The sequence below is a fragment of the Juglans regia genome, chromosome 4 (assembly GCF_001411555.2).
Source record: "Juglans regia cultivar Chandler chromosome 4, Walnut 2.0, whole genome shotgun sequence".
In the NCBI taxonomy this organism is placed as follows: Eukaryota; Viridiplantae; Streptophyta; class Magnoliopsida; order Fagales; family Juglandaceae; genus Juglans; species Juglans regia.
Genome location: NC_049904.1, coordinates 32,034,181 through 32,058,721, shown reverse-complemented (window position 1 = coordinate 32,058,721; position 24,541 = coordinate 32,034,181). Strand labels below are relative to the sequence as shown.

At 36.7% G+C, this 24,541-nt stretch overlaps 1 protein-coding gene across 3 annotated transcripts; it reads right to left on the bottom strand.

The window, feature by feature from the left end:
• Positions 1-9,654: 9,654 nt before the first annotated feature.
• On the bottom strand, positions 9,655-14,787 carry LOC108984375 (carboxyl-terminal-processing peptidase 3, chloroplastic-like). Of its 3 annotated transcripts, none has more exons than XM_035689443.1 (12): positions 14,408-14,779; positions 14,217-14,298; positions 13,955-14,076; positions 13,760-13,846; positions 13,241-13,319; positions 12,776-12,864; positions 12,046-12,081; positions 11,727-11,846; positions 11,536-11,622; positions 11,281-11,430; positions 10,431-10,538; positions 9,655-10,100 (listed from the first exon to the last, which is right to left on the bottom strand). In XM_035689443.1, the coding sequence occupies exons 1-12, from the start codon at positions 14,738-14,740 to the stop codon at positions 9,852-9,854; spliced, it is 1,542 nt and encodes a 513-aa protein (XP_035545336.1). In that variant the 5' UTR covers positions 14,741-14,779; the 3' UTR covers positions 9,655-9,851. The 3 variants fall into 3 exon arrangements, with proteins under 3 accessions (XP_035545336.1, XP_035545337.1, XP_035545338.1); XM_035689445.1 differs by having other exon boundaries at positions 9,972-10,100; positions 10,442-10,538; positions 14,408-14,787; XM_035689444.1 differs by lacking the exons at positions 12,776-12,864; positions 13,241-13,319 and having other exon boundaries at positions 9,656-10,100; positions 14,408-14,776.
• Positions 14,788-24,541: the final 9,754 nt, after the last annotated feature.

Genomic DNA, 24,541 nt, shown 5'->3' with positions numbered 1-24,541 from the left:
CCTGGAAACTTTGGGAGAGGCGCTGTAAAGCCCGATATGAAGATAAGGCTCACTCAAAAGAGTCGGTTTGGCACGCTATTAAAATTTGGCTCCGGCGCATCATGGACCAGATCATGAAAGTGAGTTCTCTTTCCGCCCAGGACATGAATATTTTGCATAGACTGGAAATTCCAGTCTTGTTCCCTAAGCCCAAGAGGGTCCGGGTGGTAAAATGGCACCGGCCCCCTCGGGGCTGGGTAAAACTCAATACCGATGGAAGTAGTTTCGGGAACCCTGGAACCTCTGGTGCTGGGGGTGTTATTCGGGATGAGGATGGTAGATTACTTCTGGCTTACTCTGTTCCATTGGGTTTAGGTACCAATAATTTTGCAGAACTCAGCAGCTTATTGGAAGGTGTTCGCAGATGTCACGCGCTTGGATTTTATCGTGTTCAAATAGAGACTGACTCCCAACTGGTGGTCAATTGGATTGTTAAGAATAAGTGCCCCATTTGGTATTTAGAAGACTTTTGGGAAGATTTACAAGGACATCTTAATAGCCTGGAGTATACAGTAACACACATTTTTCGTGAAGGCAATGTCGTGGCTGACTTTCTAGCTAAGTGTGGGGCTGAAGGTTTGAACTCTGATTGGTCTGATATTCACATGTTGCCTAGCCTGTTAAGGGGTCTTCTCCGCATGGACAAATTGGGTATGCCCTACCTGAGGATATCATGAGCCTCTTGCCAGGTTTGTTTTGTGTTTTTTGCTTGTCTAATTTTGATATCTTGGTATTTGCGTCTCTTTGTTCTTGTTTTCTTGGTTTTTTGCAGGTTTCCCTCTTTGGCTTTCTCGGAAGTAGGTTATATATATTTCTTTAGGCTTGTACCCTATATAGTTACACTTGTTTTGATGCTTGGGTACTCTTTTTCTAGATTTAGGTTTTTGTACCTCCCAAGTGTCGTGATTGTAACCACGGTTTTCCTCCGCCAAAAGTGAGGGCAATCAATAAAATTGGGGCTCCGTCCTCTTTTAAAAAAAAAAAAAAAAAAAAAAAATTGGGCTAACTAAATTGGCATTGGAAGTTTTCTCACGTATTGTCCCTATTCCCTAGTCAGATACAAAAATCGTATGATGATGGAGAACCCCATGGAAAATATTATCATCTGAGCCAAAGGAAAATTAAAGACAAATGTTACATTCAGTCGTGAAATGCATAAGTATCCTGTAGTCATTTTGAAAAAGAGTGAAATTTATCATTAAAAAATTAATTTTTTTTTATGTAAATTTTATATTTATTTATTTATTTTAAATAATTATATGACATTTGCACATTAACAACTGTAATTATCATTTCTTAAAATCAAAAGAGTGAGAAATTATCGATTGACTACGAAACAAAGAAAAAAACAACTCGACTTTGTCTGGCAATAATGTGGGCTGTTTCTTAACTTGTTTATGCTGTAAAGTTATAAACCATTTATATTTTTGTTTATTTTTTCGTTTTTCATTTGTTTGAAGACCTCCTTGGTCCTCACAACACCAAGGGCATGGACATAGAGAGACGAGAAACAGAATTCTCAAAATTTTTGATAATTTTATTTTTAAACATAAAATATTTTTTAATTTTTAATTTTTAACTTTTTCATCTAATTATTATATGATTATTATTCAAATACAAAAAATAATACAACTTTTATAAACTTCAAAATAAAAATAATATTCAAACAAATTTTAACTTTATAATATTTTCATTTAACTGTTATTTAAAATCCAATAAAACATCTTAACTCACACTATTTTACTATTATTTACAAAATTATAAGATACTACAAATATCTAAACTAGCCTTGAAACAAACCAAATTAAGGATACAATTGCCTCCAACATGGTTTTAAATTGCCCCAAATATTCAATCTTAAGGTTGGCCTAGATAATGATATTAGATAAGAATTATGTGAATAATAATGAAATAGTTTAAATTAAGATATTTAATGTTTTATTTGGTTTTGAAAAATGAGAGAGAAAAAGTTAAATAAAAATATTATAAAGTTAAAATATTATTAAAATATAATTTTTATTTTGAAATTTAAAAAAGATGCATTATTTTTTTATGTTTTGTTTGAAAATTTGGATAAATTATAATGACAGGTTAATGATTATGTGAATAAGTAGATGATTTCAAAAACAGACTAGTGACAATCCGCGAACAAAGTTTCCTTTTTCGTAAATTTTCGCTCTGCTAGGGTTCTATAGTTTTTTTTTTCATCCGCCGCTTTCGATCCTTGCATGGCGACCGTTGATGGCCAGCCTCCTATGGCTGGTCCTCCTCGATCGTTTGCTGATCTTGTTTCTTCAGTACCCCAACCTCTGCCGGCGGTCGTTCTTCCTTTCAGGCAACCGAAATCCATGGAAGGGGAGGTTTATTTTTCTTTTTCTTCTGAGGAGATTTTGAAAACTGCTGCTCCATTTAGATATTCGATGGTGGTGAAATTTCTTCGTCAAAGACCTTCCATTGATGGCATCCGTGCTTTCATCCGCAGCCGCTGGGGTCTTTCTTCCATGCCTGTGGTTTCGGCCATGCAACGTCCCAGAAACATCTTCATTCGCATGAACAATGAAGCTGATCTTCATAAGGCTCTATCACGGGAATCATGCGAAATTGAGGGTGTCCCATACCGTCCCTTTGCTTGGTCACCAGAGTTTGATGAAGATTCTGAGCCACCGTTTGTTCCTGTTTGGGTTTTCCTGCCGGGTCTGCCGCCTAACTTCTATCACTCCTCTCTTCTGGAAATACTCACGGCACCAATAGGGAGATTCTTCCGACGTGATAACCCGACAATGTGTGCTACTCGCACAGATGGGGCTCGGGTTTGCCTTGAGATTGATGCATCACAATAGCCCCTTTCTCACTTCTGGATTGGTATCCCTAGGATGCAACGCAGCCGTAGGCAGGAAATTATCTATGAGACGTTGCCGGCGTATTGCTTAAAATGCCGTTGCCAAGGACACAATCTAAGGACCAGCCGATATGGGGGTGATCAGAAACAAAAGGAGAAAGGAGGGATGATCTGGGTGAAGAAATCGGTTCAACCTAATGAGAAGGGGGCGAATGTGGAAGCTATTTGTCAGACCGAAGTTGCTATGTCCATTCCTGAAGCAGAGACGGTTTTAGTGCCTGTCGCTGGTATGATTATAACTGAACAGGGAGAAATGAATAATGATGATACTCGGGCTGTTTCTACCTCTCTTGAGCAGGTGCAAGTGGCCTCTGATAAGGAGTTGTTAAGGGAGGTTGTTCCTGGTTTGGTTGGTGATTCTATGAATGGTATCATTCACGAGGGTGGTCCAGAAGCAGTGTCAATTGATGAATTTGCTCTGGAAAGATTGGATGGTGAAGGTGATGTGGTTCACGGGCCCGTAGGGCTGTCTTCGCCTGGGCTGTGTGAGAAAGCAGTTTTCATTGGGGGCTCTTGGGTTGGGCTTCATGATGAAGAGAACCAATGTTTTATTACGGGGCAAGGTGAAACTGGGCCCAGCATACCGATTCTCAATTTTGATCTTAATGAAGAAGGTAATCCTTCTATGGTCCAAGATGGGTGTAATGGTGATAAGGACGACATTGACCCAATTTGCCCGGATGGATTTGTTTGTTCGGATTCAGATTCAGATGAGGCCTTGGATCACTTAGTTAAAAATAATATTGTGGTTTCGGATTTGAAAATTCAATTAGAAAAAAATGGTTTGAGGAATGGTATTAAATTAAGGGGTTCCTCTAGGGTTGCAAGCAAGCCCTCCCGTCTTAATTTATGACTATCTCTTATTTGTATTGGAATGCTCGGGGTGTTGGAACGTCGAGAAAGCGTCTTAATAAATTGGTATTGAAATTCCATCCTAAAATTCTTGTTATTGCTGAGCCTATGGTTAGTATTTCTCAATTAGATTTGTGGCGTGATAGATTGCGTTTTGATTGTTGTTGGTCTAATGTTAATGAAGGCAGGAAAATTTGGTTGTTTTGGGTTCAGGAAGTTAATCTTGTTATTGAGGGTATGGGAGATCAATTCTTGACTGTTCGTATACCCAATATGAATGATTTTCGTATTACCTTTATTTATGCGAAATGTTCTTATTTGGAGCGTAGAAGATTGTGGTATTCGTTGAGTGGTGCTAATATTCATCAATTTCCTTGGATGGTGATGGGAGATTTTAATATTATCAGAAATGATTCGGAACGTAGAGGGGGTAGGCCTCGGTTGAACTTGGCGATGGAGGAGTTTAATGATTGGGTGGGTTCTTGTGGTCTTCTTGATATGCCTTTCCGTGGGAATTCTCTATCTTGGTGTAATGGTCAAGCTGGAAGATCTAAGCAATGGGCGCGTCTTGATCGTTGTTTTTTGAATACGGCGGCTCTTGATATTTTTCCGGATGCTGCTATGGACTATCTGGCTCGAACCTCTTCTGATCATGCGCCGATGTCGATTTCGCTGGAGAACCAGAATGTTCGGTATGGCTTTCCTTCTTTTAAATTTAAGCAAATGTGGGTTTCTCATGCTCATTTTTTTGATTGTGTCTTGAATTCTTGGAATGATGAGGTTGTTGGGGGGTCTAGTTTGTTTATTCTTGTTACTAAACTTAAAAGACTAAAAACTGTTTTGAGAGCTTGGAATAAGCAGATTTTTGGTAGAATTGACCATCATATTGCGACTCTTGAGGATCGGATTAAGGGATTGGAGATTAGCTTGCAATCCGATTATTCTGAAGATGTGGAGGATGACCTCGTTGCCTAGCTTTCTGTTTGGATTGATAGGGAAGAAAAACGCCTAGCCCAACAAGCTAAACAAGGTTGGATTAAACAGGGAGAAGCGAACTCTAATTTCTTTCGGGCTATCACGCGCCGCAATCATAAAGAGGTGAAAGAGATGAAACTAGAGGATGGTACTATTCTCTCTTCTCCTGCGCAGATTCATGAAGGGGCGATTTCTTATTTTTCTCAATTCTTGGAGGCTGGGAATTACCGTGAGGCGCCGCATTTGGGGGATCTTGTTCAACCTATTATCTCTCAGGGTGATAATGACCTTATTTCCAGTGTTCCTTCTTCTCAGGATGTCTATGATGCTCTTTGTTCCATACCGGAAGATAGTAGCCAGGGCCCTGATGGGTTTGGGTCGGGTTTCTATCGTTCTTGTTGGCACATTGTGGGTTCTGATGTTGTTGATGCCGTGGCTGATTTTTTTCGAGGTATGGCTCTTCCTCGATTTTTTAATGCTACTTTTCTGGTATTAATCCCTAAAGTGAATAATCCGACGACGTTTGATAAGTTTAGACCGATCAGTCTTTGCAGTGTGTTCTACAAAATTTGCACTAAAATTATGGTTAATCGCCTCTCCCCTCTTCTTGCTAAAATTATTTCTCCTGAACAAGGAGCCTTCCTTCCGGGTCGCAGTATCTTTGAAAATATTAGTGTGATGCAAGAAATGATTCATTCTATTAATAAACCTGCTCATGGTGGAAATGTTGTGTTGAATATTGATATTGCGAAGGCTTATGACAGCGTTGATTGGTCTTTTCTTTTGCATGTTCTTAAAACTTTTGGGTTCTAGGATTTCTTTTGTATGTTGATTAGTAATTGCATTACTAGTCCTTGGTTTTCTCTGGTCATGAACGGTGTTCCCAAAGGTTTCTTTAAAGATGGTCGTGGATTGAGGCAAGGTGATCCTATTTCTCCTTATTTATTCATCCTTGTGGAGGAAATCTTTTCGAGAATGATTAAAAAGCAGGTTCGCATTGGTAAGATTATTCCGTTCTTCCATCCTAGAGGTACCCCTACTATTTCTCATTTACTTTATGCTGATGATATGGTGATTTTTTGTAATGGGGGAAAAACCTCTTTGAAAGCTATTACTGAGGTGTTGAAGATTTATGAACTGTGGTCGGGGCAAGCTGTGAACAAAAACAAATCTGCCATTTTTTTCTCCTCTCAGATTTCGGGTACTAAACGTCGGGCACTCCTTCGTTTCACTGGTTTTACGGAAGGAAGTTTTCCTTTCAAATATTTGGGTGTTCCTATTATTTCTGGTCGTCTTAAGATTACTCATTTTGATGATTTGATTGCTAAAATTCAGTCTAGATTGGAGGGATGGCAAGCCAGATTGTTATCTAGTGGTTCGCGTCTGATTCTCATTAACATGTTTTTCAAAGTATTCCCGTTCATAATCTTTCTATCTTAAAGATTCCTAAATCTGTGATTGAGAAACTTCAAAGAATCATTAGTACTTTTTTTTGGGTGTTAAAGATGATAAACCTAAGAAAAAATGGCGCTCTTGGGTGGATATTTGTAAGCCTGTTGCGGAAGGTGGGCTGGGAATTCGTAGCCTTCATGATGTGCAGTCTTCTCTTCACATGAAACTTGCTTGGAACCTTTTGCAAGGTAACTCTCTCTGGTCTCAATTTTTTCTTGCCAAATATCTTGGTGAAAGACATATTTCTATGGTGAACCCTAAGAAAGGGTCTTTCTTATGGAAGATGATCTTGCAAAGTATTTCTTTAGTGCAATCTAATTCTAAATGGAAAGTTCGTGAGGGTAATCTTTTTTTTTGGCATGATAATTGGGCTGATGATGGCCCTCTTCGCGATAATATTCAGATTTATGATAAACTGAATCTTAAATTGGAAGATTGCAAATCTGGGTTGGGTTGGAATTTAGATCTTTTTACTCAGTTGGTTGGAGTTCATAAAGTTGAAGATCTTATTATGACTCTGGGTCGGATTAAAAATGGGAAGGATATGTTGATTTGGCTTCCTAATGCTGACGGGCATTTCTCTACTAAAAGTGCGTGGAATTGTATTCGTATGAGGGGTCCAGATTTCCCTTGGGCTAAATGGGTCTGGCATTCTGCGCTTCCCAAAAAAATGTCGATTACTATGTGGAAGGCTATACATGATTGTCTTCCTGTGGATGACAGAATCCGCAAGATCGGTATCTCTATTGTCTCCCGTTGCGATTGTTGCTCCAATTCTAAGTATGAAGATCTTAATCATTGTCTCTCGAGAGGGGAATTTGCTGAAAAAATTTGGCGTATATGCTCGGTGGTTATTGGAGTTCCTTGGATGGAAGGTGGTTCTTGGAGACAGCGGGGGAATGTTGGTTTAGGCGGGCAAAAAACTCTAATCGCCCTGGTCAATTGATGGGTCTTCTTCCGGCTATCATTACTTGGAGATTATGGGGGCGTCGTTGTAAGGCCAGGATGGAAGGCCTGATGGAATCGGTTCAACAGGTTTGGTGTTCCATAAAATATTGGATTTCCTGGATTGCTTTAAAACTAAAGGATGTTAATTTGTTTACTCGGCGTGATGAAGGTATTTTACAATGTTTCAATATGTCTTTAAAGGGCCTGAGGAAGGAGTTTATTTCTCCGATCACGTGGAAACCGCCTAAGCCAGGTTGGGTTAAATTAAATGTCGATGGGTGTTCTCTTGGTAATCCAGGTCCTTCGGGTGCTGGAGGCATCATTCGTGATGATAAAGGTGATTTGATTTGCAGGTTTGCTGAAGTCTCTGGGCATAATTCTAACAACTATGCCGAACTGATGGGTCTTCTTCATGGTCTTCGGTACATTGGTTTGTTGGGTTTTTTATCGGTGGAGATTGAACTTGATTCCATGCTTGTGCTTAACTGGTTGAGGACTCAGAGATGTGGCCTATAGTATATAGAAGATTATTGGGATGAAATTCAGAGTCGTATTGCTGGACTTAATGTTTCTTTAGCTCACTGCTATAGAGAATGTAACTTGGTTGCTGATGGATTTGCTAAAATGGGTGCTAAGGGTCAATATGGCTCTTGGTTTTCTTTATCTAAGCTGCCTGCTAATATTAGAGGTAATATCCGGTTGGATAAAGGGGGCCTTCCCTATCTCCGGAAAACTCGAAGACGTTGATAGTTGATTCAAAGCGTTGGTTTCTTCAGGTATGTTTCTTCCTATGCTATCAGTTTAATTTTTCTTATTCTATGCTTGTGCAGGTTTCTTTTGCAGGTTTTGGTCTTGTGTTTAGCTTTTATGTTTGTCTCTTGGTGCCTTATGTTTTGTGTTTGAGTTTATTTGGTTTTATTTTTTTTTTGGAGACCTGGTTTTGGTGTTTTCTTGTAGCCCCAGGTCTCGGGCTGTAACCACGGTATTCCTTCGCCACAAGTGAGGGTTTATTAATAAAATTGGGATGGGGCTGCTATGTGGGTGACTTCCGGCTCTTGTTAAAAAAAAAAAAAGAAGAAAAATAAGTAGATGATTTTAAATAAAAAAATATTTGTGTTTAAATAATATTTAAAAATAAAATTATAAAAAATTTTGAGATAAACATGAAAGAGAAACATTACTTTGCCTCCCCAAAGTGACACCTCTATTTGACCGCTGGTCAAAATTCTTTTTTTTTTTTTTTTTACTTAATAATTAAGAAAGTGATTTTAAATGTATGTATTTTTTTATTTTTTAAATATATTTAAATATATAAAAAAATGTGAAAAGAAAAAAGAAAAAAAAAAAAAAAGATTTTACCGCCCAGCGGTCAAAATGGGGCGGCATTGTAGCCGCACCCAAACATGAAATGGTCTAGTTATATACACAAGGGCAAAAACAAAGTCCTAAAACTCAAACTCGACCTCGCCATCTCCTACGTCTCTCCTTAAACTCAAAACCATGTGCTCTGCCACATGGAGCTCTGTTCGGTAGGTATGGTCTATTGTTCCCACCCACACCTTGGCACAGCAGCCAATGTGCCAACCGACTTTACATCCAAATGCCAACCCACATCATGCAACGTGTCCGTCTCATATTCCACGCCGACCATGGCCACGGAACAGTTTTCACCATCTCCCATGGCCACCCCAACCAAAACTCGAAGCTGTCCTGCTAACCAAGGCGACAACCTGGGTCCTATGCGCCGCATCGACATTCTTATATATATAGATATCATATCCGGCCCCTACTTCCAAACTCGCATTTCAGCTCGCAATTTTGAGTCTATTTGAAGAAACCTTTCTTCGTCCTTGAGCATGGCACAAGTTAGAAACTCCACGGCCTTGACGCTTGTCCTCGCGGTTATCTTTTCGATGGCTGTTGCTAAGGCATCGGCGCAGGGTAGCAATACGTCGCCGTCGCCCGCGCCATCGATGGACACCGGTGCCGGGTGTTCTGCATCGGTTTCTGTTGTTGTAATGGGATTCTCCATTGTGTTCTCTCTTCTCGCTCTTTGGAAGCAGTGAACATTATACTTGAGATGATTCTGCTAGAGAGATTGGTTTGATTTCCATGGTTTTGTGAGGGATTGTCATTTTTTTCATATCTTTATTGACATGAAAAGATGAAATAATAAAATTCTTTTTGCGTAAATTATGTTTTCTTCTTGATTATGAATCTAATGCGTACCGTGGACTCTCTCTCTCTCTCTGGGAGAAATATGGTAGACAAAAGAGGATGCTTTGTTTTGTTGTTCGTTCTTCTTTCATGGAAATATCTATATGACCTAAACTTAGGTCGATTTAGATGAAGCATGACACCTTTTTAACCAAGAATATACTTGCATGGTGACGTTGTATCAACTATTATTTTTTGGGAACTTTGAGCGACTACATATATGATATATGTATATTCCATAACAGATTTACCAAGTATCCTTTAAAAAAAAAAAAAAACTGAACATCGAGCAGCAGAATAATTTTTTTTGTTTATTTTGATATACCTGTACGTATCCACCGAGTTGTAACTTGCAAAATTACAACATACAAGCACATGCACAACATACATTATGCCGTGTGTATTCTTCCATAGCATCTGTACAGAAAATTTCTAAGCCTCAAAGCAATATGACAGCGCATGCCATCTTTCAAGACGCAGTCCCTTTGGACTGTTGAATGTCCAGTTCGTGCTCTGCCACCATGATACAGGAATCCGCTTCCAGGTTCACAACGGAGCTCTTATCCCTTAAAAACGAATCCTTGGGAGAATTTAGCATCTCTGTCGTGCACTGCACATCGGGTGTTATGCCAACCTGATCTATGTCATGAAGTGCGGGGGATAGGTACTTCGCGACTGTTACAAAGAGGGCTGAACCGTCATGGAGCTCTGTGACACTCTGTAGATGCCCCAGTCAGAATCTATGCAATTAAACAATTATGGGGGGGCTACGGTTTAAACAATAGTAGTTGGCAAGGTTGGAAATAGAAACTGAAAACAACAGGAGTGACTTGGGAAAATGCCAGGGATATAAACCAGAACAAAGACTTCAAAGTTGAACCACATAGAGTTGAATGAATTCACAGTACACAGAGGTCATATAATGGGAAACCACCTGTGGTGTCCATCATTCAAATACGAGTGTCTCATAGCACCTCTTAATTGAGTATTATCATTTCAAGATCATTACATCGCTTGAATGTATTAAGTCTTTGGGAAATGTTAATACCTGAATTTTACCTTTCCCAAAGGTTTTGTGCCCAACAAGCATAGCCCTGCCATTGTCGTGTAGCGCTCCTGCCAAAATCTCACTTGCGCTTGCACTCCCCTCATTGACCTGTTTGAGGGGGTGATACATTTGGCAATCAAACTAACTGAGGACTAGGTGCTATATAAAAGACTAATTAATTGCATTAAGACCTTCGTGTTTTAAACATTCAGAGCCAACAGGTATCATTTTCAAATCCTAAGGCTAAGGATCATCAGAATCATCCGGAAATTTTTCATAATGAAAGAATAAAACAATCAGCTCAAAATGATATGATACACAATGGAACAAAAGATACAAAAAAGATAATTAAAATGCAGAGAGAGCTCACACCTAAAGCATGTAGTCAATTGGGTTTTATGTAGATCCATGTCAGTTGGCCAAGTACTTATTGGGTTGAAAAGTACCCAACTTCAATCCAGTTCTGATCTTTATTAGGCAAAATGAAAGAAAATGTAGTTGAAAATGTGTATTGTACTGTGTACATGTTTAAATTAATCAAACTTGGAGCCTAAACTGCATCTAGCTTAAACTGGACTCTATAGCAATATTAATTGGACGAACACAAAACTTGGGAGTCTTCGGCGTTCTTTTTTTTCCCTTTAATTAAACCAGTTGATATGTGTTAATCCGAAATTCATCTGTACATAATCTGTTGATATGATGCACCAATTCTACTGCAAAAATAAGAAAGTGATTTTTATACAATGCAACTTATTACACACAAATAACTCGAGTGTAAAGAAATTAAGAATGATTTACATAACTTCCTTCTGATAGGAAGCTTCCACATATAAAGTTAGATACTCACAAGCACAACAAGTGGATCGTGAGTTATAGCATGCCCATTGACCATGTTGATGGGCGACATGTTTCCATCCCGATCAATTGTGTTCACAAGAGTCTCATCCCCATCAAGCCATATTTGGGCAATATCAAGTCCTGCTTTTAACAGGCCCCCCTGTAATATGAAATAAAATAAGAGAGGAGACTGTTATGGAAAGAAAATTGAGGTCAGAAAATGAAGTTTCTAAGATTTTCCATCTAGAAAGATACCAAAATTTACCGGATTGTTCCGCAGATCAAGTATATATGCCTGTACATTCTGACTTTCCATTTCATGAAGTGCATTTTTCATATCAGCAGCAGCAGTCTGTCATGAAACAGATACTGATTTCTTAACTGATCATTATTTTTCATGGTATGTGCCATATCATAGAAAAGAAGCAGCATCTTTGTCGGATCTGGAGATGGTACCTGAGAGAAAGCTGAGAGCTTCACATAACCAATTTTTGTCAGACGGCCATCTCCAGTTCTATGAGGGATGATGGTGCTTGATATGGGAGAGAGCTTAATATACTCCCTAGGTAGTTTGACCTTCAAGCAGATGAGGTAAGTTTCCCAATCAGTTCATCAAAGAACACAGTTTATTGTTAGAACGTAACAAGCCAGAGCAGATGCATGCTTTTGCATGAAACTGTAAGTTGAGGCTTTTTTCTATTCTGTCAGAAAGAAACCAATTGTGTTTCATAATATATCACATCAACACAATGCCATATAACAAATGCTTCATTACCTCTCTGACACCAGAATCACTAGCCAAATCTTTTCTCTGGAAAGTAGAGCACTAAATTAGTTGTTGACACATTTGCTGTTGCTAAGAAGATTAGATTACCGCACAAAATACCCAGAACAAGAACAATCATTCTATACTTAGAAGTATTCATATCAGTTCACAAGCACCACCAAAATGAATAATGTTGACGTCCTTTTCTTGTTTCGATAAAATAGGAATTCAATTGTTGGAAATATTCAGCATCTGGGGTTTTAGTGTTAAAAGCTTTTCTGCAAGCACTACCAAAATGAATTGGTTCAGGAAGTTTAACAGTCTTCATTCTCTCAACACATGAGGTGAATCATCCCTTGCAAAATATTCATATGAAAGGCACTCAGTAACAGACATATAACTATGAAGTGGAAGTGAAGAGTAGATGGAAAAATTTTGTTCAGCCTTGGAGGATGCTCCATATCCTCATAGGGGAATTGTGAATCTGTCTACTTTGACACTATGAACCACAATTTTGAAACAATCTGCATAGTGTTATGCTGTTCACACTGAGAATAAGATAACTAGTTCTCCACATAAGAATGCCTAATCTTGTGTTATTGTGGGAAAAACTATCAAGTAGACTATTTTTTTTTTAAATGATATTGTGTAAAGGTAAAAAAAATAAGGGCTCAAGACTTCTTCGAAATGGTCGTACTCAACATACATCGCTTACAAAAGGAGAGGATGATTATATTACACTGCGGACTTTAACTGCAACAGCTGTTCCAACATGCCCTCTAAGCTTCTGTGCTGCTGCTTCACTATCAAGGCCATCAAGCCTCTCTCCTTAAGTTCCAAAGGTAGTTTAAAACCAATATGACATAAGTTGAATGGATATTAGGCTAAGACAAATTCAAATATGCAGAAGAAAAGTCATCTGAAAAACAACTGATGAACAAGGGCCAAGGACCCTTCTATTTTCCGAAACAAAAGAGAATTTGAAGTGATACTAAAAAATAAATTTTGGCATGTAAAGAATGATGGAATACTAATTTTATAAACCTAGAAAGAGCTTTTTCCCTTGAGCAAGGTTCGAGTAGGACTTGGCAGTAACTGTGATAGCATAGCATAATGCATATTTAAAGACTCAATATTTTTTTGATAAGTATATTTAAAGACTCAATATTCAGAATAAGAAATCAAATCTCAGATGGTACAGAACCATTAATCTCAATCAACTCATCTCCTTCATGAATGCCAGCACGAGCAGCTGGGCTACCATCTACTGTAGCCAAAACAACCTGCAATGCCAACCCAAAGGAAATTTCTTTGGTGCGGAAACATATGATGAGTAAATGGTATCAGAGAAACATCTAAAGTCCTCTTTTCCTTCTTTTTCCCTCTTAATTCAAATTTAAGGATAAATCCAAAATCTAATTAAAAATGTTTTTCTCTCGGAATACATACACATGGAAATAAATTACAACAACCATTGAGTATACACGCTGAAAGAAACATAGATTTTTGTCTCACGAGAAGTCTTAACACGGCACCTTTGTTCTCCTTGGTTAAGTTACGGATTGATTAAAAATGGACGCAGAAGTCATTTGTAGAGCAGGAACTTCTCTATATCTAACAGCCAGTAAATCAATCATTTTTTTTCCAAAAAAAGGTCACTTGAGGTTTTTTTAATTAAAAAAAGAAAAAGAAAATTAAGAACAGGCTTTGGTTTGTCGCTAACCAGGTGTCCCGTCCTTGGCTCAGCATTTATGAGAAGGCCGACTCCCTGCAAATTCCCATCACTACCAATTCTGAAACTTTGATATTCCTGCCAGCAAAAGCCATTCTAGGATTGATCAAAATAATTGATATCTGAAATAGTATCTTACAGATTAAAACATCCTGGTAGATTTGAATTGCAATATGTCAAAAGGACCTCTGGACTGATAATCCGAGTAAATGGATCTCCAAGAGTAGAAAGCATTCCACTTATTTTCGTATACGCCGCATCGGCTGATCTCAGGGGAAACAGTTCCACCATTGTTTCATGTAACCAATCTACAAAACATCATAATTTCTATTGCATGATTTTAGCCCCTTAGTCCATTCACTTGCCTCAACACCAAAACGAAAAAGAACCACAATTACCAAGAAAAGAAAATCCATTGTACTGATTGAGAATAAAACACCCCGGCTACCTTGATGATTAAATGATGGGTCTATAAATGTTTCTCGAATCAAACCCCAAGCCTCCACAAGTGTTCTTTGAACTGTATTCACCTACAAATAAACCTTATTTACTCAACACTGCGCTAATCACGCTACGATTCAAATCCAAATATAGATTAAGAGAACCAAAATAACAAATAAAAAAGGAAATAAAAATCACCTCTCGAGCTCGTGAGACCGGAAAAGCAACGGTAAGTGGCTGGGCGAGAGCCGGGGAGTCGCAGCAGACCGAGACTAAAGTAGTGGCTGCGGCGGCAAACCCGAAAAGCCCTTTTACGAGCGGTCCGATGAGTTGGGTACCAAGTGCCTCAGACTTTGGTTTGTACGAAGCACAGGGCATTATCAACGCGCTCCAGTTCTCGCTTCTTTGGCGGTTTAAGCATGAAAGCCTATGAGAATGGGATGATCGTGAAATGGGTTTCGGCAGTTCGGTTGAGATTGGTGAGCAATGGGTTGGTTTGAGATTCAAGTTGTGGCACAGAGCCGGCTCCATTTTTCGGTTACAGTTAGCTTCGAGAAAAGTAAGAAAACGAGAATGGCGGCCCTTTTATCTTTTTTTGGATTCTGATGGGTCCACATGAATCTCCTCACGTGTCACCGCCAAAAAGAGAAAAAAATCTCTCATCTCTGATCCATTGGGAGGACAATTTCAAAAGGAAAAATAATTTATACATAATATTTTTTATTATTATATTTTAAACAAAAGACATTTAGGTTGCGTTTGAATGTTGAAATAAGTTGAGTTGAATTGAGTTGAGATAATAAAATATTGTTAAGAATATTATTTATTATTATTTTTATTATTTTGAGATTTGAAAAAGTTAAATTATTTATTATATTTTGTGTTGAGATTTAAAAAAATTATAATGATGAGTTGAGATGAATTGAGAGTAGTTTTAATTCCAAACGAAGCCTTAATAAAAATATCCTAATCTTATAATATTACTTTAAACTATATTGTAAAAATATATTGTGTTTGTATTATTACTACTCACACTGCCTATATCTTTTTTTCAATAATTTATTAAATTTGTAATTAAAAAAAAAACAACAAACCTTGTTTTTTAATTGAGAAAAATGCTTTTGAAATGTTGAAAGAAATAGAATTAACGATCGACTAATACCCTTACTCTGACATATTTATCTCACATAATTAAAGAAAAATATGCTTATAAAATACCATATCTGCCTTTGAGGAGTTTTAAAATTTCACTTTTAAGGAAAAGAAAAAGTGCTACATTTTCTTAAAAGAACAAAATTTTAGGGAATTCTGACTTTCAATAAAAGTGGGCTGACCCAACTAAAATTAGCCGATATCGCTTGTACATTCGGGGTTCAGCCCATCCCATCTAGACGTGATCTGGGCCAAGTATAGAGCCGTACAAAAACTCTAAAATTATTATTTTTTAATTTCTAAAAATTGTTTGGAGTAAAAAAAAAAAACTGAAAAAAAGGCCCCTAAAATTTATTCTTCCCAATAATTACAAACCAAAAACAATTAAAGTTTTTTTTTTTTTTAAGAAGAGGGCGGTACTCTAATTTTATTGTAAACCCTCACTTATAACGGTTACAATATAAATATCTTGGAGATACAAATTATCAAAAAGGCCCAAACCCATACATTAAAAAACCTAAAACTTCCAACCACAATACAAAATGCCCAAAAGAAACAAGTACCTCAAAAGACCAAAACAAACCAATAGAAAAGAACAAGAGTAAAAACCTGCAAGAGAAACAAGAAGAAATGTATGCAAATAAAGTAAGCAAATAAAGCAAATGCAGCTTACCAGGAACAACACTACGAGATTTGCAAGTAAGGAAGACTAATTCTATCCATGCAGAAAAAGCCTCTTAAATTGTTGGGCAGTTTATCTCTATCAGTAGTCCAATCCATATTTAAAGCCCTAGCTCCACTCTTGGTAAGAAAATCAGCCACCGCATTACCTTTCCGAAAAACATGTTTCACACGGTACTCCATGGAAGCAAAATAAACATGTACCTCATCCCAAAAATCATCTAAAGACCAGACGTTACAGTCACTCCTAGTGATCCAATTAATAAGGAAATGGGAAGCAGTCTCAATTTCTACCCAATTGAATCCAAGCTGATAGCACCTCCGAACCCCTTCCAGCAAATTCTACATTTCAACAAAATTATTAAAAGCCTAACTCAAGAATACAGAATAAGCCACACACAAATTACTATAAACATCACGAATAACAGCCCCGGCTCCAACTAGCCCAAGATTTCCAAAACTACTACCATCTGTATTTAATTTAACCCAACCCTATTATGGTCTAGTCCACCTCACCACACGAACCTTCTTAGGTTTAGGATATAAGATCAGGATCTCCAACCTATTTAAACTATCAACAACTTGATTTGGAAGCCTGGAAACTTTCATGATCATATGCATAATCCAACGAAGGCATAATTTGATAACATGCCAAACAGACTCAACCGTATCAAACTTATATTCAAACTTGGCTTTGCAACGCCTCTTCCAAAGCTTCCAATAAATAACTGATGGAAGGAGACCAAAAACATTTCGTAATTGAGAAGATTTTCCCGCACAATGAAACTAAAAATTAATTTACTCCTGCCATGTACAAAAATTACCCGTATGCACACCTAATTGAATTGCAGCCAGACGCTAAATTTTGAGAGCAAAATCACCAATACAAAGCACATGATTAAGATTTTCAATATGACCTGTAGCATAACAATTACATTTAGAAGCCATATGGATGCCAACCATTTTAATCTTTTCATGAACACTCAAACAATTATTAGAAGCCTTCCACATCATAATAGAAATTTTCTTACGAAGGTTGGTGTGCCAAATCCAATTAGCCCAAGGTAAAGGCAGCGCCAAACCCTAATACAGTCCGAAAGCATTTTTAGTAGTAAACTTACCATGGGTATCCTTCAAGCAGATTAAAACATCCAAAGTTTATTGTTACTAATAGTATTGTAAATGAACAACTAAACTTGATCACATTACATTGCATCCATGAAAATAAATTAAGTTTTTAGTACTTTAAAGCTGAGTTTGGATGTTAAGTTGAGTTGAATTCTCTATGAATAATAGTGAGTTGAGATTGTGGAGTGAGTTATGTAGGATCCACTTAAGATGAGTTTATAGGTGTTTGAATGTTAAGATAAGTACTTTAGATGTATTTATGAGAAGTTAAAAAATGTCGTGGGTTTCAAGTACAAATAGATGTTGAGTTGAAAAATGTTGTATATCTCATGTGTAAAGAAGTTTTGAGTTAAAATGAATTTAGTAATTTGAAAGTAAAATATTTGAATGTTAGAAAATGTATGTTAAAAGAATAAAAATAAGAATAAAATAAAATAAAAGTTGAATATATAGGGATGATGGTTGGACTCTAGCGGGGACAGAGGCTGTCAATCACATGCCCTTATTATCTCTCCAAAAACAGATCAGAGAGAGTCTTTTTTGTGTGTTGGGTTCATTGAAAGAAGGGTCCATGTCTGAGTGACCACTATTTACTGCACATGATCTCGCATTGAGAATGTCAGCCAACAAAATGGGTTGATATTACAAATCCTTATAACATGTCATCATCAAGAAACACAAATTTTGTGGGAGACGTTTGTTGGAGAAAAGCTGTCTCATGTTTAACCATCATCTTTTCTGCATAGGTTTTGATTGGATTCCCCAAAGTCTTTTTGATATATAGAAAGCCTTTCTATGAATATGAAGAAAAAGAAAAGAAAAACCATTAAGTTAGAACAAAAAAAACAAAACAAAATAGAAAAAAGTGTTCCTATCCATCCACTGGCTACTCATGGTTAGAAATGGAAAAACATTAAGGGGCACAAAAATGAGTGTTTGGCCCCAAGTTCTTGGCAATATTAATGGTTTTGTATAGGAGTAACATGTATTTCTTTTAGGTTTTTTTAATCATTTAGATCATTTCCTCCCATGAAAAGGTGCATGCATGCTCTGATAAAATATTGACCCAGAAAGGCAGAAAGCTAGGGTAATGATCCAATTAATGGGGCTATGCTTTAATTTATTGGGATCGACGAGGAAGTGCTCGTTAATTAGCTGATACACCCAACTTGATCAGAAATTGGTTGAACCTTTAAATTCACATTAAAAACCGTACCAAGTCAGGGAAAAAAATCACCCTAAAAGATCAACGCGGGACGGTACTGGCCGGCAATGGAAGGGGGTATTAATTACGAGAAAATTGAACACTACTATCCTTGATTGATCACCTAATTATAGCAGAGATCAAGACAAATTTGCAAGGAAGTCCATGTTATTTGTAGAAGGTGGGTACGTACGTAGCATCCACTCCTCGTAATTATGCACAGATATCTTAATTACATGATGATATATAGTAAGAATATTGATTGCAAGAGCCGATTTTTTTTTTTTAATGCGTCTCAGCTTGCTAATTAATAATGACATGTATTAGTGAATTGTTTAAGTACGTGGAGGTCACAAAACAGGCAATGGTTGCATAATCACAACAATGGCGCGCACTATCAGAGATTCAGAAACATGGATCTAGGTGGTGATCGATCGAGAGTTGCTCGCGCGATCGATCTACGCGCAAAGTGTCATGCATGCAACAATTAAGCATAATTGTAGGATTTGATCAACACGAGGAGAATAATGCCATGCCATCTGAAAAATCAAGCTTAAGACACACACACACATATATATATATATATATATAATAAGCATTTTATGCTCTAAAGATTCAATTTTTCGATTGATATGGAAAAGATTTTAGATATAAAACGGTCATTAACCTTCAATTTCCATTTCTATTTGCAGATAAAAACAGTTGATACCTATTTATAAGTAATATTAATTCAGCAATTAAGAATGGGTGATGATCACATGACGCGGTTGAATTTGCCTCCTTAAAGTTAGTATTACCGTTTGGATGTTTTATTTTATTTTTTATTTTTTTAATATTTAAGAAAGTGATTATTTATTAATAAAGTGATATATATTTTTATCTTTAAAAAATACTTAAAAATGTTTTAAAAATAAGCATAATTACACTGTTGATAAGCTTAAAAGGACAAACTGATGGACTCAATAGCAGGAGCAGTACCAGTACCATCTGGCAAAAGAGGACAAGAACTGGCTAGTCAAGCCCCTGGCCTTCTAATTCTATCGTCTACCCTACGCACAGACACACCTTATCCATTTATGATCCTACACATTCAATTAGCTAGGGGCATATCTATAGCTAGCTAGGCACGTACGTACGAGTGTGTGCCCTTTCCACGTATGGAATCTGCGCTGGTGGCCCGGTGGGTGTAGGGTCTTCAATTGTCAGCATGGTTTGAGCTAAGGCGCCTAAGCTAGCCCAGCTTGGTGATCGATCAGCTTTGACTCTTTGAGTCTTTATTCCAATTGTCTGGTTCGGTCGAGCACTGGCCAATAGGTGCGCGTACTTTTGATCTGGTCGTCCCAGAATTTAAGGAGTTCACGAGAGAGTAAGCAAGAAGTTAATGCATGCATTCATTCGTAATAGCTACTCCAATTGATCTTCAAATAAATAAATAAATTAAGTTTCTTGCTTTGGAAATAAATAATGTGTTAAACAAACTTTAGATGCTCTCTGTACGTATATATTTATGAGCATGTGCGAGAATCATGTGTTGCATTCAGTAGTGTACGTACATGCATGCATGCTCTATATATAATGTGTGAAAGAACTAGCTAGGAAATTAATGTGACGCTTTAATTATATATGAGTACTTTTAAAACTCTACAATATATATATAGTAGGATTTTATATTTAATTTGGACAATATTCTTTAATTTCTTCTCAACCATTTACTGAAAAAATGCCGTATTTGTGTTTGGATTTATATATATACTTACGTACGTAGTGCATTTATTAGGAGCGATATAGCAAAAATAATTGATTGGTATCTATTTTTTAATATGTTAAAAATAAAATTTTAATTTATATTCTCATCTATATATTCTATTTAATTTGCTTGTAATAAATAAGTTAACCGGCCTTAAGCTTCTTTTTCTTTTCTTCTTCTTCTTCTTTTTTTTTTTTTTTTTTTTTTTTTTTTTTTCCATTTTCACCTTTCCTTTTCTACTTTTTTTTACAGTATAATTAATTCCACTGATAGCTAGGATCCTTCGAGGAAGCTAGCTAGCCGATGAAAGTGGTATTTTAAAAGGAAAAAGTTTCGTCTTTAACCCACCTTGATCTGATTTTTGGAAAAGATATGATGACCATGGGAATTATTTTTATCGAGAGTGAGTCCTGCAAGACATATTTGACTTGACCTGACCCACCCAAGCATTTCTCCGATCGAGCTATATAAATATATATATATTCAGTCAAAACTAGATCGATCATCAGGGAAATATATATGCTAGCTAGCTCTAATATTATATATATATGATCCATTAATATTGATAATAATGATAGTACTCATGGACGCAGGTCGCCATGTACATATTTTGTACATGACCGATCGACCAAGTTGAAAATTGCATGCATGGGATCCTCATCATAATATATATATATATATATATATATATATATATATATACACACACCAGCTTCAAAGTATACTTTTAAAGGTCGTTGTTCGTGTGGGTTAGCTTCTTATAATGAGTGCCCTTCATGTCCGCGACTTTAATTTCCTTTTGGCTTTATGGTTCAGCTTTATGATCTTTAATTAAAATATAGGATATTTTACGAGCTGGTAAAAAAATAAATTGTAAAAGGCTTATAAAATTAGAATTATAATTACGTAGATCTCTTTACTCTTCGATAATTCTACATTCTTGTAATTTGCTTCTGATTGTCTACGACGACGTTTTTCTCTGTATTCCCCAAACAAAGACGGTACCTGGCCTCCTGTGAGCAAAATCAAAGCAACAGATCATTTTTAACTGATCTAGGAAATGGATGAAAGTAGCTCGATCGCTAGGCAAACGTCACACACACACACACACACACACACACACACATATATATATATATATATATATATGATGATCATGCAATATGGGGTACTCAAGATTATTTTTTTTCCTTTTTGCCTTTTTCTTTTGCTGATTGGGGCCTCTCGGAGCAAGTTGTCTCATATACTTTGAGAATCAAAAGTTCCTAAAATTAACCTTCTAACAGCTGGTTCATATATTATATGATGTAAATGGCCATGCATGCATCACAAAATTTATCTGCAAATTACAAAGCCGGCCAGTACTGTTCTTTTAGAAGAGATCATGTACCATCATACCATGCATTTTTAATATATATCCTATGCCACTGATCACAGTACAACTGCTAACACCATAAAATTAAGATATATATATATTTTTCATGAGGATCGAAATACTTCATCAGCTATCGATCGAATCGCAGAAAACTTCATTCGATCGCAATGGTGCAAACAAAGATTCAGTCAAGCACCATTTTATCCGCAAAATAAGATCAGTACATGATGATCTCCTCTTTTCATTTCACCCAAGAAATCGTCCAATATCCGCTTTTGCAATTTTTTTTCCCCGTGCATGCACAGTGTACGTACACATAGATGCACGTGTATATATATATATATACACGTAAGAAAAGTCTTTTTATAAGTGACTTCGTGCACTAAAATGCATACTGAGATATATAAGGTATTCTTTTAATGAAATGTTATAAATTGAAAGATAAAAATAATTTTTGTGAGGTAGAATTTTTTTTTTCTCTAAATTTTTCTTAATAAAAAAAATTATATTAATATCGATATGCGATTTAGTGCGTCAAATTGTTCAAACTGTTTGTACAGTAAGTCAATAGCAAGTCAATTACACTAGGAAAATTTTGGCGGTATTGACATTGGTTTCAGTACTCCTTTCGGACAGACTAGCAAGTCAGATATGTACAGTAAAACTATTGCGGGACAAAAACTAAGATCATATGCATGATATGGGCATGCATTCATGGGAAGAGATCTAGTGATTTTAGATGGAGATCATGGATGTATAATGGATGGAGAGGGTCATGGTGCATGGATTGATGCTACCGCTAGCAGGGTATAAGAGTTAAGATATTAATGGTCAATAGTCAATACAATAAATTCTTTAGTTCTAGCAGTTTAATTTATACGTACCGTTTATTTTGTGCCATGTGGCAATGTTTCATATATAGCAGTAAACAAAGTAATTATTATATATAAGTGCAAAGCCCACGTGGCAGTCACCATATATTATATATATGTAAGACAATTTCAGCTTTGGGTCGTCGGCTATATATCTTTTCTATTACCACGAGGTGGGTCATTTTTTTTCCTCATTTTTTATGAAAAATGGAAATTCAATCGTCATCAGTCGATCATCACGTGCCACCCAGTTGAATTTCTTGTCTATTAATCCATCGAACTCTCTCGCTACGTACAGTTATTTGTATTTTTTATGATTTGAGGATCTCAAAGATGGTCGAATGCTGTAAATTAAAGAGAAGTTAGTGCAGTAGTACCTCTGCTCGACAGCCATTACATCATTTCATTCCCTCAGTTGAACTGCATCGAAAATCGCATGATCTTTTTGTAGTCTCCTCATTTATTAGGCTAAGGAAAGCAATTTATATATATAAAACCATTACTTTTTTATATAAAAAACAAATACTGTAATTTGTTGCAATACTACGTTTGTTGAGGCAGCTTTCAGTTCCCCGGCCTACAACGTTGTATTTTTATTTTTTATTATATAATGGAACATAGTAACTTAAGGATATTGTTCATGGATTTAACAAAAAAACCGTTGTTGTAAATGTTAAAGATCAGAAGTTGAATTGCTGAATCCCAAAAGAAAATATTGCAATAGAATGCAGGTTGGCTTCCCCCCCCCCCCCCCCCCGGATCATCGATCGTATCCCACAATTCAACTATATATTGAAAACATGCCGTATACGTTTATCAATTACAAAGATTGCAGGCTGTATTCCAAAACTGTTTTGAGAGATCAGGGTCAAAATATTATTGAGAAGTCATATCAGTCTACAGTATATACATCAGAGGAGGTCATGTATGCTACTGTTGACCAGACATCAGTATTTCCCTTGTTGGGAATCAGCCTTCGATCTCGCTGACCTTTTTTCCACATGACTCCCTCTCCCTTTCTCTATTCTCTCAAAAAGAAAGCTGCCAATGGGATCCTGCATTTCAATCCTCCAAACCTGACAAACGTTTTGCATACCCAATATTACCATCTTTATTTTTGCTTTTGCTCTTGTCTGTGTATCGTTTTATACTGTCTGTGTATCGACAAACACACACACACATACATATATATATATATATATATATATGATCTCCACTGAACAAATAAATAAAGGGTCGGATAGTTGATCTTAACTCCGGATCCAAATACTTCAGCGATCAAAATTAATGATCATAATTAATCCTGAATAGTTACGGTTACAAGCCGCATGCAGCCAGGCTTTCTGGCATTCTGCAATAATCGATACAAAGCTGTTCATTTACGTTGATCAGGATGAAAAAGACTACCTCAATTATACTTGCATTCACACCTGATCAGCCTTGTAATGATCACTTTTTTCAAGTTGCAGGTCATGAAGTGTCTGTCTATTGAGAATTAGTTTGCTTCTTTTTACAACCTTCACTACCATTTGTCAGATTCGTGAATTGATATATGAAGACACACACGATCGAGAATCCTAAAAAGAAAATCATGAATTATTGAGGCCAAACAAATCCTGAAATTATGCCCCCACAAACATTATTCTCGGATGTATCATCATCGCTAAAAGTTAGAAGAGGTAGTCTTATTATTTCAAATAAGGTATCCTTCCTGTTACCTTTTCGTTGAAAACCCATGATATGCAAGCTCTTCTTTAATTTTTGTCGGCAAACAGGATGAATCATTACTAATTCATACAGACAGACATGCATATTTCGATCTAGCTACTTATTACGTCACATGTATGTCATAGCTAGGTACTTTTTATGTTTATATATTCACGCGCGCGCACGTAAATACGTAATTGGTATGTGTGTGAGAATATCATGAGCTCGATCGAGTAAGTGATCAAGGACATGAGTACTAGTTGCTTAATAGAATAATACAAAGATATTTTAATTGTCATTTTATATATCTGCAATAATGTTCTCAACGAATCCCTATACATCCCGATCGCTAGTTTTGAGGGGAAGAAAATGCCTAATCTCAGTTAAGACTCTCCAGGAAAAAATTTCAAGTACGAGAGGGAATGCTCAGGGACATGATGCCTTTCTTAGGGAATGGAAAGAAGGG

Excerpts from the sequence above, each read along its gene's own strand:
- LOC108984375 (XM_035689443.1), bottom strand. The coding sequence starts at position 14,740 with ATGGAGCCGGCTCTGTGCCACAACTTGAATCTCAAACCAACCCATTGC. Across the intron at positions 11,431-11,535 it reads TTGATCTGCGGAACAATCCG|GGGGGCCTGTTAAAAGCAGG; the intron begins GTAAATTTTGGT and ends TTCATATTACAG. Across the intron at positions 10,101-10,430 it reads TTGGGAAAGGTAAAATTCAG|AGTGTCACAGAGCTCCATGA; the intron begins GTATTAACATTT and ends GGGCATCTACAG.